The following is a 13,357-nucleotide window of genomic DNA, read 5'->3' as shown; positions in this document are numbered from 1 at the left end:
CAAACTTACAGGAAGACGCTGATGCTTCCGCACTATCTGGGAACCTGGTCCCACAGGTCCCACCACATACTTAAGTCTTTAACTTGTTGCTTAAAAAAACCTATGGAAGTATTTTTTTCAGATGTTATCAATATTGGTGTCAATTTTGATGTCCTCTTTGGTATCCTTTAAATATCTCTTGATATTCTCTTTGGAACAAAATCAAGAGCAATGCTTGCAGAAAGGGACATGCAGGGTACAACAGGAATGAAAACTGAGACCAGTGTATCTGGGTGGGGGGCACACTTGCCTGCTGCAGCACAGGTGTGATGAGGAGGCCAGGACCCCATAAGAACTGTTGGTGCACATCCCACGTGCTGTTGTCAGTATAGAACCTGGAAGTGGGAGAGATGACCATTGAGATGCAGGCGATGTTCCTAACAGTTCTCCCCACAAGCTGACTAAAAGAAGTCGGCTGTCTCCTGGGGCAACTCCTTCCAAATTACTCTGACATGCTCAAACCCCACCACCCTTCTTCTACAATCAGATCCAACCCACCAGCCCAATTACCCTCTGATTCTTTTCCAAGATTGGAAAAAATTTCCTTTTTTCAGTACCTATGCCAGGCAATGATTTCAGACAGTAACTTAATTTTCTATGCCCCTCTTTGAAAAATTAATGAAATCACCTGTAGGATAACATAGCCACAAGGAGCTTAGGTTTATTCCAGTCACACCCATCAAGGTGCTCCCGAGTCACTCCCATTTCTTTGCTAACTGTAACCACTTCTATGTTCTCTTCCCCAAACAGTTAATCAGCATTTCCCCCTAATCAGACTGTCAATTTGTAAGGTCAGATCTTTCTAGGACACTGAACTTATATTGTAAGTTAATATTGCCTTTCTCCTCTCCTTGTGTGTTTTGAATAGTTTACTTTAAAGCAATGTCCCTTTTGTATAGACACAAGAAAACAATATTATGCTTTTGTAACTTGGGATTTAATTGGCTTCGAATATTATCTATTCCCGGGCATCTGCTTTCTCGACTTAAGCCTCAGTTGCCCTCAGTTCCTAGCACCCCAAAAGCAGGGTCCTGACAAGGGATGGGATGGACCCAGGGTAAGCGGTGAGTTATGTGTTACCCTCATATCGAGATGGGCCTAGCCAAAGTGCCTAATTCTTAACAATAAGTTAAGAGCTTGATCATGGACAAATGCTGTCATGATCCAAAAGGAACGACGAGACTAGGACCCTGCTAGGGATAAGAAAGACTAATCTGGCCTGAGCACTGTAGTCTGAGATCGAGATGGCCCCAGGAGAGCAGTCTTGTAAGCTTAATGCATCTCTTCCTGTGTCCATACAAAATGATTAATATTATGAATGCTTATATGTTTGCTGGACGAGGAGAGGAGAAATACACTCATGCATGGGATTGACCCTTCTGTGGGTTGTCCTGCTGAAAGAGAATCTGTCCTAGGAGCAGCATCCCCTAAGGGAAAGAATTTTAACCCTATTGACTGTGACCACACCTATGTTTAAGCCCCAACCCCCTCATGCTGGGGGGATTTAACTAGGCTGGAAGAGCAGGTTGGGGGAGAGATTCAGAGCTGGGAGAGACTGGAACAGGTGCGTGGAGAGAATGAAATAAACGGCAACTGATCAATCAACCGGCTTGGCCCTCTTGGGCCCTCGTTTCCTCCTACATCTGCCCCGTGGCCTGGGTCGCCCCAGCTGGGCGAGCGGCCTGGGACCGACTCCTCCAAACTCCGGGGTCAGCCGACAAGGAATATGACTGAAACCTGATCATGAATAGTTTTGTAATTGTGTATCTCATGGTGATTCAATAAAATAAATAATTTCTTAAAAGAGAGGTTCTTAAATATTTTTATTTGTTAGTAGGCAATAACCAATCTGGAACTCATTATTTTATTAAATGGAAGACTTGTCCCTAAAGCCTGAACATAGTGTGATGCAGAAGAGATGGTTACCTTCTGGATATTGAATCTTTTAAATGATTCAAAAGAAAGAACTTTGATGATTTTTCTAAGAGAATTAGTTGGTTGCAGAACAGAGAACAGACACCAAGTCCCAGGAACGGGAGGGCAGTTTTCTGCCACAAAGAGAACAGTCTACAAAGATAGACACTGAATCCCTAATATAGTATGTGGGTAGCAATAGCTTTGCAAATACCAACTGCATACCAGGGTTTTACATGTATCCCCATATATAATGGGAGACTACTTTAGCCTTTGCTCTGGTGTCTCGCCAAGTCAATGACACCCACTTACATTAACAAAATCCCTTAGGTTTGGTCAACTCACTCATGCACAAGGGGCCTCGCCACGGTGTCTCCCCTGGTGTGGGCGCGATAGAAGAGGGTGTAGAGGTAGGGCAGTAGGGTGTAGCGAATGTTCAGGTACTTCCTGGAGGATTTCACCACTTCAGAATCTGCTCCAAAGAAGGCGGGATCCTGTTCCTATGAGGGAAACAAGGGTTTGTACATGCAATATGGTTCCAGGCAAGGTTCCTGCAAGGTTCCAGGCTCCATTCAAAACAACCCTGAGTTTCTTTGTGGAAAGACCTTAGTGGCCTAACGGCATCCCAGTTAAGCAATGGGCCATCAGTTCCCCAAGCAGGTGGCCATTCTTCACCTGGCATCTCATCCTGCCTCATTCACAGCTTAGGGTGCTTTTCTCTGGAGGCTGCTGCAGGTCTCATTTTAAAGTTTTGCCTCATTAAATTCTTATTGCAAGATAAGCAATGGAGTTCGTGTGCACAGATGGAACCCCTTAGACCCACCATTCCCAGGAGGCTGTAGGAGCAGGCACAGGGTCTGGGACAGCACGTGTGTGAATGGAACAATGCAAGCTCTGGTCCACTGTAAACAGCAGCATTTATTGGCCAGAGTGAAGCACCTACAGGAACTGTATCCACAGACATCTTGCCAAGGACCCAGACAGAATCCAGTCCCAGTGTGTGCCATGTTCATTCTGACGGGGGACTTACCATGAGATCTTTGCTGTTGTGATTTCTGGAAAATGGATAAAAGGCTCCCAGCTGCATCCAGCGTGTGCAGAGCTCCTCAGTGGTGTTCATTAAGAAGCCACAGATGTCAGCTCCTACCTGGAAGGACACCCAAGCATCGTGTGTGCTTAATTCCTCAACCCCACCTGAGATTCCTATCCCAAGTGATCTTTGTTGACCTCTTCCCAAGGAGGCTAATACAACGTGCTCGGGAGTGAGTAGTACCCTGTGTTCACTCTGTTCCATGTTCCATTGGTTGGCTTGAGTAGATTGCTTTCCTTTACTGTGTCTCAGTTTCTTCCTTGTATTAAAGTAGCCACTAATGGGTACATAGGGTTTTAGTAAATGGGGTAATATAAGTAAATCTCTTTTTAATGAGTAGTTAGAAATATTGATGGTATATATATGTATATATATATTGTTTTGGGTCCACCACTGGTGCTCAGGACATACACTAGCTCAATGCTCAGGGATCACTCCTAAAGATATCAGGGGACCATATGGGGTGTCAGGGATTGAACGCAGGCCAGCTGCTTGCAAGGAAAGCACTCTACTCACTCTGCTATCTATCCATTTCAAGCTATTATTACTTTGCCCATACACTACCAGAATTAATCTTCCAAAGGCCACACCTCCATGGTCACTCCCTATTAAAATATACTTCATACTGTTGGGGTCTACTCTTTTAGTCCTCAATACCTAGTTCCAAGCAATCTTCCACAAAGCATTGCCTATTCGTCACTTGTACACACCAATCCTTAGAATTACATCAAATGAGCCCCCAAAACTGCTTTTGCTAGACTGTAGGTTAACTTCTGAACCTACCTTGTAAGTCTTGTAAAGCCTTGTAAAAAAAAATTATGTAATTTTTCAAAGTTAAGTGCCATCTTCCCCAAAGGATTTCTCTCAACTCTCTCCTGCAACTCCTTGTATGTCATATTCTTGTCAGAGTTAGTAAAACCCTTTCTCAAAATCTCTCCTAACATTTTATTATATATTCTTTGAGTTATACATCCCTCTTGCCACTTGTTATAACTCTTTGCTTACATCTATATCTTCTTTACTAAATTGTGAAGACTTTGGTGAAAAAAAAGCTATTTCTAACAGTATAGTTTTTTCATCCTCCATCATCACCAGGCATACCTAGTCAACACCTTGCATGTAGATGACCTCAGTGGATACATATGATGAATTTAACTAAAACGTTCCAAAGCCGTTTTGAATGCAGGCAGCATCACGCACCTCTCTGAGTGCAGGATTCAGAGATGTGTTCCGTTTGTGAAATGATCCATAGCATGTATAAGGATTTGAGCATATTATTGCATATATATATTACACTGGGTTGTACTTTTATCTTTATAAGGCAGCCTAAGAAAGAATACCATGGGAGCAAACTTATGTGCTCTACTTTCAAAAGAATATGTACTCTCAAAAGAGTAAATTTCTGGGGCCAGAGCGATAGCACAGAGGGTAGTACATTTGCCTTGCATGCGGCTGACCCGGGTTCGATCCCTGGCATCCCATATGGTCCCCAAGCACCACCAGTAGTGAGTCCTAAGTGCACAGCCAGGAGTAACCCCTGAGTATCGCTGGGTATGACCCAAAAAGCAAAAAAAAAAAGAGTAAATTTCTGATCGTGGATTGTAGAAAGGAGAGCCTTATGATTCAGACAGTTTCTAGAATGGGAATGCCTAAGAATTGAGGTTTGTGAAAGAGCTTAAAATCAGGACTGACCATTGGAATACCAAACAGGTTGAACTCAAGCATGCCAGCAATGGACCACTGGAGGTCATCCCAGGTAGCTGCATTGTCTCCTAACCAATGGCCTGCAAACTTGCCAGATCCCGCAAAGGTAGAGCGGGTTAGTATAAAGCTCCTCTTTCCAGGGTACAGTTTCTTGGCAGCTCTAGAAGAAAGAGAGAGAGAGAGAGAGATTTGGGGAGTTAGAAGGTATCACCAGTGTGCTGCAGCTCTTGGGAAAAAGCCATAACACTGAGGATCTAAACAGTGAATAGTACTCCGCTTCTTTGTTTCTAATACTCTCCTTGAAGGTTGTTCTTGGGACCAGACCACATCAGTATGTTTATGTTGTGCTTTGTTGTATATTAAGATGTGTTACAAACATCATTAATGTCATCATTTCAAATAATTTCAAAATCAGTCTTGAAAAGACTAATTATTCAAGGCACACAATTTTTATGAAACAAAGATAAAATTTAACTGGACATAGATGTATGTGCATTGGTCTGTCACAGCAGGGCGTTTTAAACATACACAAAAATAAACTTATTAATATCCTTTTGGGACTTCATTTTGAGTAATATTCTTTTTAAGTAGAAATACTTTAAACATACAGTTGTAATAAGAAGATACTTGTAAGAATTCTATTTGAGTCTCACTCTAGCACTCTGTCAAAAAATTTTAGAATTCCAAGAGCATGTACCCTGAAATTTCATACAATTATGCTACTTATATACCAAGAGTAGCATACCACATTTGATGGGTGTAAGGTAGAAAATAACCAATCTTGATTTAAAAATATATACTTATATGATTATATATGTACATTTGTATATATTAGCACACAAGACTCAAACTCTAACAACATACTAATGATCTCTAATTCAGAGGCTTAATGGCTCCAAGGTGAGATACAACAACTTTCACACACTTTCCTCTAAGGAAATCTTCTTGTATCATGTTTAGTCAAATATTTGTAACAAGCAATAAAAAATGAATTATTTAGCATCTTCTTTTAGGGAAGACTTGGGTGGTGGTGGGAAAATTTGAAATAATGGTGGTGGGAAGGTGTAATGGTGGTGGGATTAGTGTTGAAATATTGAATGTAATCAATTACTGTGAACAACTCTGAAAATAGACAAATTAACAAAGAATTCTATTTGTACCAGTCCACTTATATAAGTAAACATAACTTTTTAATCATCTGTATTTTTAACTTAAAAGTCTATACACATTATTTTTCTTTGGGGGCCACATCCAGCAGTGCTCAGGGCTTACTCCCGGCTCTGCATTCAGGGATTAACCTGGTAGGATTTAGGGACCATTTGTGGCACTGGGGATTAAGTCCCTCAAGGCAAGCACCCTATTAGCTGTACTATCACATCAGCCCATACATCCTTAAAAGATTTTGGTCTATAAATTTTTCCAATCCATTATAAGAAGGCTGGAATTGCATCTATGACTGTAGTACTAACTATTTTGGGTTTGGGTCTGACTCTCTTGTTGTTATAGTGTCAGGGTGTGATTACCAGTGCATTTTTCTCCCTATAGAATGGGTTCACACACAGATGTAGATAAAACATGGGAGCAGATGCTGAGTCAGTATCTAAAACCCCAAAGCATGTGAGGTCTGGAAGTTACTCAGTCCTTCATACTCTATTCTAGGCAGTGTGCCCCAAAGGAAAATGTATGGGTCTGGATTTACACATAAATGGACTTGAGTTCTGCTTTTACAACGTATTGATTAATCCCTGTACCTCATTCGAGCTACTCTTTATGTCATTCATTCATTTTGCCATTCCTTTTTCTCCTATTTTATGCTTCCTATAAATATATACTGGATTGCTTCTTCCCTCTGTGCCAGGTAGTATCTTCCTTCATCAATCTCACTAACTCTGCTTATCTTGTAGAGTTCTTTAAAATGGTAAACTGATCCACAGATCTACCCAGGTCAATCATTGGATCCCATGACAGCATAGCAACAGTGGCCTTACTCTGCTGTGGCAATTGCCATGGAGTAGCCGTACAGACTATGGACATCATACTGCTTGCCCCAGTGCTGTACCGCATCTAAGCAGAGAGTAGTGCTGAACAAGAAGCCATCCAGAACTCCTGGGAAAAAAGAGAAATACGTCTGTCAGTCAAAGTCTTAGAAATAAATTCTCTACTAGACCATCATAGAATTATAAAAGGTGTCCTCCTGGACTGACACTAGGCATGGCTGTCCTCCCAAAGATCACCCAGCTTTATATTATCAGTTTGCTATATATGCACAGTAGTTTCTCTGGTAGCTTATACACATTTTCTTTCCAGGGAACTCAGGAGACCACAGGCAAGCATTTAAAAGTAAGAGGATCAAGTAAGACCAGTAGTACAATTTCAGTTCTTCAAACGTGGCTTAGGTTAAGTGGTTCAAGAATAGTGATATTGGGCTGTTTACAATAGCCAGAATCTGGAAAAAACCCGAATGCCCCAGAACGGATGACTGGTTGAGGAAACTTTGGTACATCTATACAATGGAATACTATGCAGCTGTTAGAAAAAAGGAGGTCAAGAATTTTGTAGTCAAGTGGATGGGCATGAAAAGTTTCATGCTGAGTGAAATGAGTCAGAAAGAGAGAGACAGACATAGAAAGATTGCACTCATCTATGGTATATAGAATAACAGAGTGGGAGACTAACACCCAAGAACTGTAGAAATAAGTACCAGGAGGTTGACTCCATGGCTTCGAGGCTGGCCTCACGTTCCGGGGAAAGGTCAACTCAGAGAAGCGATCACCAACTACATTGTAGTCGAAGGCCATGTGGGGGAAGGGAGTTGCGGGCTGAATGAGGGCTAGAGACTGAGCACAGCGGCCACTCAACACCTTTATTGCAAACCACAACAGCTAATTAGAGAGAGAAAACAGAAGGGAATGCCTTGCCACAGTGGCAGGGTGGGGTGGGGGGGAGATGGGATTGGGGAGGGTGGGAGGGACACTGGGTTTACGGGTGGTGGAGAATGGGCACTGGTGAAGGGATGGGTTCCAAACTTTGTATGAGGGAAGTATAAGCACAAAAGTGTATAAATCTGTAACTGTACCCTCACGGTGATTCTCTAATTAAAAATAAATAAATTAAAAAAAAAAAAGAATAGTGATATTGGGGCTGGAGTGATAATATTGCAGGCGGCCGACCCGGATTTGATTCCCAGCATCCCATATGGTCCCCTGAGCACCACCAGGACTAATTCTTGAGTGCGGAGCCAAGAGTAACCCTGTGCATTGCCAGGTGTGACCCAAAAGCAAAAAAAAAAAAAGAATAGTGATTAATAAAAAGGTGGGAAGCATCACCTTTCCCAGCTCCAAACTTACCACAAAGTGGTAGTAATTAAAAAGGCATGGTATTTCAATAAAGATAGACATGCTGACCAATAGAATAGAGTTGAATACCTGACACACACCCTCAAATATATGATCATTTAATCTTTGGTAAAGGAACAACAAATAGTAAGTGGAGCAAGGAAAATCCCTCCAACAGGTGGTACTGGACAGCTACATGCAGAAAAAATGAATTTAGAATTCTTTCTAATAATGCCATGCACAGAAATCAGATCAAAATGAATTAAAGATCTTAACATCAGACTTGTATTCATAAGGTACATAGAAGAAAACGTAGGCAAAACCTCCATCACGTTGGAGCTAAAGGTTTCTTCAAAGATAAAACATCACTGAACAAGCGAGTAGAAGCAAAGGTAAATAAATGTGACTACATTAAATTAAGAAACTTATGCACCTCAAAAGAAATATGGTCTAATATACAGAGATAGCCCACAGAATGGGAAATTTTTACCCAATACTCATCTGACAAAGAGTTAATATCAACGTTATATAAGACACCAGCAGTACTTTACAAGAAAAACATCCAATCCCATCAAAAATGGGAGAGGAATTAAAATTTTAGAATTCCTGTAGTGCGTGGCCATAAAAGTGGCCACAGGACATCTCATATTCTGCATGATCTACCATGAGTAGCACACCACAATGGAAGAGACGTTATGTAGAAGGCAACCAATCTCAGTTAAGAAAATATTAATACACAAGGCTTAACCTGTAGCAACAAGTTATCAACACAAAATAAATCATTTAGGGCCTGATATTGGGGCAGGTTTGGGTGGTAGTTGAGATAATAAGAAATAATGATGGTGGGAAGGTGTAATGGTGGTGCGATTGGTTTAGAATATTTAATGTAATAAATAATGGTCAACAATTTTATAAAAATAAAATAAGTTTTTAAATAGGGAGAGAAAATAAACAGAAACTTTCTAAAAGAAAAAAATTTGGATAACCAAAAGGCATATGAAAAACTGTTCTACATCACTAATCATCAGGGATATTCTAATCAAAACAACAATGAGATATCATCTCACACCACAGAAACTGGTACATATCAAAAAAAAAAAACAGAGCGACAAGTGCTGGTGCAGATGTGGGGAGAAGGGACTCTCCTTCATTGTTGGTGGGAATGCCAATTGGTGGGAATGCCAATTGGTCCAGTCTTTTTGAAAAACAATATGTACATTCCTCAAAAATCTAGAAATTGAGCTAATATTTGACCAGGCAATACCACTTCTGGGAATATACCCTGGGATACACAGCAGAAAAGTCTAGAGTTCTTTTTTTTTTCTTTTTGGGTCACACCTAGCATTGCACAGGGATTACTCCTAGATAAAGTCATGAAATTTGCTTACAAATGGATAGACATAGAGAGAATCATGCTGAATGAAAATGAGTCAAAAGAGACAGATACAAACTCGAAGTGGTCCCGGCCGTCGGAAGTCATGCCCTCGACCCACCCTCGGCGCCATCTTGCCACAATCCACAGAGAAGCGGCAGGCATTCTGGTGAGCAACGTGGCCCGGACAATGCTCCGGACCTGAATCGGGGCCAGCAACACCGGGGGGGGGGGGGGGGCGGAAGGAGGAGGTGCCGCCAGCACACCTTCTCCAGATGGAGCCCTGGCAACACTGAGCAGCAACTAACATGGCTCCTGGATTTGGGACTGGGACACATCCTAGCCACGCGGCCGCTAATGCGGCCGCGCAACCTTTTCTAAAACCTGAAAACATATAATCTTTTAATGGAAAACTAATTATCAATTGCCTCCTTATTAGGGTTATCTTGTTTGGGGATATAACTCCCACAACAATAGTGAGTTTTGTGTTGAAATATGGAACGTAATCAAGGTGAAGAGAAAATGAAGTGAAATTCATCAGTTATACAGTTGGGGTGGGGGACGGGGGGTATACCGGGGATTTTGGTGGTGGAATATGGGCACTGGTGAAGGGATGGTGTTTGAATACGGTATAACTGAGACATAAACCTGAGAACTCTGTAACTTTCCACATGGTGATAAAATTTTTTAAAAAAATAAAAAATAAATTAAAAAAAAAAGAGACAGATACAGAATGACTGCATTCATTTGAGACTAATGTCCAAGTCCAGGGAAAACAGGGGCTAGGAGGACTGCTCAATGGTTGGAAGCTTGCCACATGAGTGTCTGGGGAGTGAAGGGCAGAAAAGATATAGAAGGACCAGTAGGACAATGATAGTTGGGAATGATCATTTTGGATAGGAACTGAGTGTTGAAAGTGGGTAAAGGGATATACCTGATAACCTTTCAGTATCTGTACTGCAAACCATAAGGCCCAAAAGGAAACAGAGAGAGAGAGAGAGAGAGAGAGAGAAGGATTGCCTGCCATGGAGGGAGGTAGTGGACATTGGTGGTAAGAAATGTACATTGGTGAAGAAATGGGTGTTGGAACATTATATCACTGAAACACAATCATGAACAACTTTGTAACTGTGTACTCACTGTGATTCAATTGTTAATTTTTTAGAAAAGAATAGTGATATTGACTGAAAGGGTAAGTTACTGTTTCACTCTACTAATAACATCTAGTCAAGAAAGGAGCTCCATTCTCTTTTATTAATCTCTCTTAACTTCCTATTGAACCTCACTGGTTCAGATACAAATTAGATCTTAATTATTGCAAAATTTTTCAAAAGTTTGCTTGCTTCTAATTTATTCATCTTTGAATTCATGACATACATTAATGCCAGATCAATATTTCTAAAACCGTCTTACTATTCTATTTTTCTCTTACTAAACAAACAAGTTTCTATAATCAAAAGAATAGAGAGAAAACTATTTAAGCACAGATTTTAATCCCTTTACATTTCATTCCAACATATCTGTCCCAAATTTCTATTTCCCATCAGAAGATAGGAAGTCTTTAGAAGTGTTATAACCCTAGTTTCTCATCACATTCTTCATCGTGATCCATTAATTTTTGTATTATGTCATTTGGGAGCTACAGCCAATAGTACTCAAGACTTATTCCTGGCTCTGCACTCAGGGATCACTCCTGTCAAGGAATAGTATAGAGTGCTGGGGATCAAGCCCAGGTTAGCCAGGTGTGTAAGGTAGTGCCATTTACTTGCTATACTATCTCTTCAGTTCTCAATGTTCATTTCTTAATAAAGACAATACAACTCATCTGTGAGCTCTAGCTACAAAGTTTTTTATAAGTTCTGTGATTTCAGAACTACAACCCTAACATTGTTGTCAAAATTCAATCAGAGCACACAAACATATTCACTGACTTGACCTCACAAGTCATAGGCTCTGACTCCCCTCTATCTTATGGTTCATGTCTATTCCTTACATTCTGAATATCATCAAATTTGATCATCATCTAAAAAACAAACCTGATTATGTGGTCTCTCTTTCGTAAATCTGGCCCATAGAGTAACACACTTGAGATCTACATAAACTAGCCACTATCCTCTGTCTTCTGCACCGTGTCTTCTCAAAAACAATTTAGACTATAGCTTATCCATTCTGAATTTATGCCACTGAAGGAATACATAAAGTACTTTGATTTTCTTTCTTAGTTTTATGCGTACACTCCCACATTTTTCTTTCCCTGTGCACAGTTACTTGCAAATGTCCTTGCCAGTTTGCTCATTTCTATTTTAATTAATATAAAGGACCAAATATGCATTGCCAGCAAGACTTACTGGGAGTGAATGGGGGATAATTTAGATTGCTTCTGGAACATCCCGTAACTGAACCATGAACAAAGTTGGCGACCTCATTCATATCCTATAAGACAGGGAAAATATATCAAGAAAATGGATTGTGTTATACTAATGGTATCCTCTTTATGTAAATAATCAGAGAAATAATCATAGACATTTCTGTTTCAAAAAAATTCTGTGTACATGGGAAGAAATAAATCTTCCTGTCTCCTTTACCCACTGAAGATTTCATGCTGAAGTTTCTTAGAATCCCTTTGAGATGATATGCTTAGAGTTACTAGAACTGAAAATGCTCTAAACAATGGAAAATATTTTATTATTATCTGTGTATATGATTTGCACATTTTCTACATTTACAAATAAAACTGTCAACACACAAAATTGCATATTCATAGTCATAAAAACAATGAGAGGGCAAGCTTGTGCTAACAGCTATGCAATTGAGATGGCAACCAAAGTCCTGTTGGTAAACATCTTTGGTTGATAAATATCATTTTAGAAGGCTTTTCCTTCCAGCTTTTTAGATCTATGGATAATTTGAATATTCTACATTTCTCTAATAAATAGGAAAAAGGTCCAGTTCTTGAGCTTCCTGAATATTGCTGAACAGCTGCTGCTTTACATTTGTTTTCAATTAACCTTACAGGAGGCATTAAACCGTAGCACTGCCATGGTTTTGTCAGACAGCTGGGGACTTTAGCTCTGGACAGTTGGTCCAACATGTGCAAATGAAAGAGCACTGAACTGGCCATATTTTGAATAGATTCTATACTTTGCAACAGCATGATGTATTTTTATTTTAGCCCATTCATTTATAAAGGAAAGCAAGACTTGGGGAAAAGAGAAGATCTGAGCTGACTGTCAACTCTAATAATTTTAGTTTCACTCTAAGCTAAAGGTTTCAGTAAAATGGTTAAAATAGTGAGAGAGTATTTGATAGAGGCATTATAGCTATCCTTGCTTTTCTTTCCCTTTCCTTCTATTCTCTATGATTTTCTGATACAGATGTACACACTCTGCATGTCATCCATGAAAAGAAAATCAAAATATTCAAGACTCACAATCCAGATTCCATCATACTCCACTTCTTTAAAGAAACGCTCAAATTCATCTGTCCACCAAGCAGCACACTGAGGGTTGGTATAATCAGGAAACACAGTTTTTCCAGGCCAGACCTGTAGCAGAGAAAAAAAATTACTGATCAGATTAAATTGACTGAATAGAGGACTGGGACTTGCCTTGTGTCCAACCCAGGTTTAATCCCCAACACCTCATGTGGTCCCCCAAGCACTGCCCGGAGTGATCCTTGAATGAACCCTGAGAGTAAGCCCTAACTACCACTGCGTGTGACCGCAATACAAACAGTCACAAATTAATTAATTAACTAATTAATTGACTGAGTATATATAGTTAGAGAGCAGTTTTTTAAACTAATCTCAAAGAGATGCCAATTGTTTCAGTTCCACAGCTCCTGGACACTTCTAAATTTGACAATACTGACATCCCAGTAGGAGCACAATTATTGTTTCAAGGG

General features: G+C 40.2%; 1 protein-coding gene across 1 annotated transcript in view; it reads right to left on the bottom strand.

Moving 5' to 3' along the window:
* Nucleotides 1-13,357, bottom strand: part of MGAM (maltase-glucoamylase) — a 120,881-nt gene that overhangs the window by 71,133 nt on the left and 36,391 nt on the right. Inside the window, 7 exon segments of the mRNA XM_055129602.1 lie at nt 290-374; nt 2,299-2,453; nt 2,984-3,100; nt 4,736-4,907; nt 6,736-6,853; nt 11,803-11,887; nt 12,885-12,998. Of these exon segments, the coding sequence (XP_054985577.1) occupies nt 290-374; nt 2,299-2,453; nt 2,984-3,100; nt 4,736-4,907; nt 6,736-6,853; nt 11,803-11,887; nt 12,885-12,998 (846 nt within the window).

This window comes from Sorex araneus, chromosome 1, assembly GCF_027595985.1.
Source record: "Sorex araneus isolate mSorAra2 chromosome 1, mSorAra2.pri, whole genome shotgun sequence".
Taxonomy (NCBI): Eukaryota; Metazoa; Chordata; class Mammalia; order Eulipotyphla; family Soricidae; genus Sorex; species Sorex araneus.
This window is presented reverse-complemented; position numbering and strand designations above follow the sequence as displayed.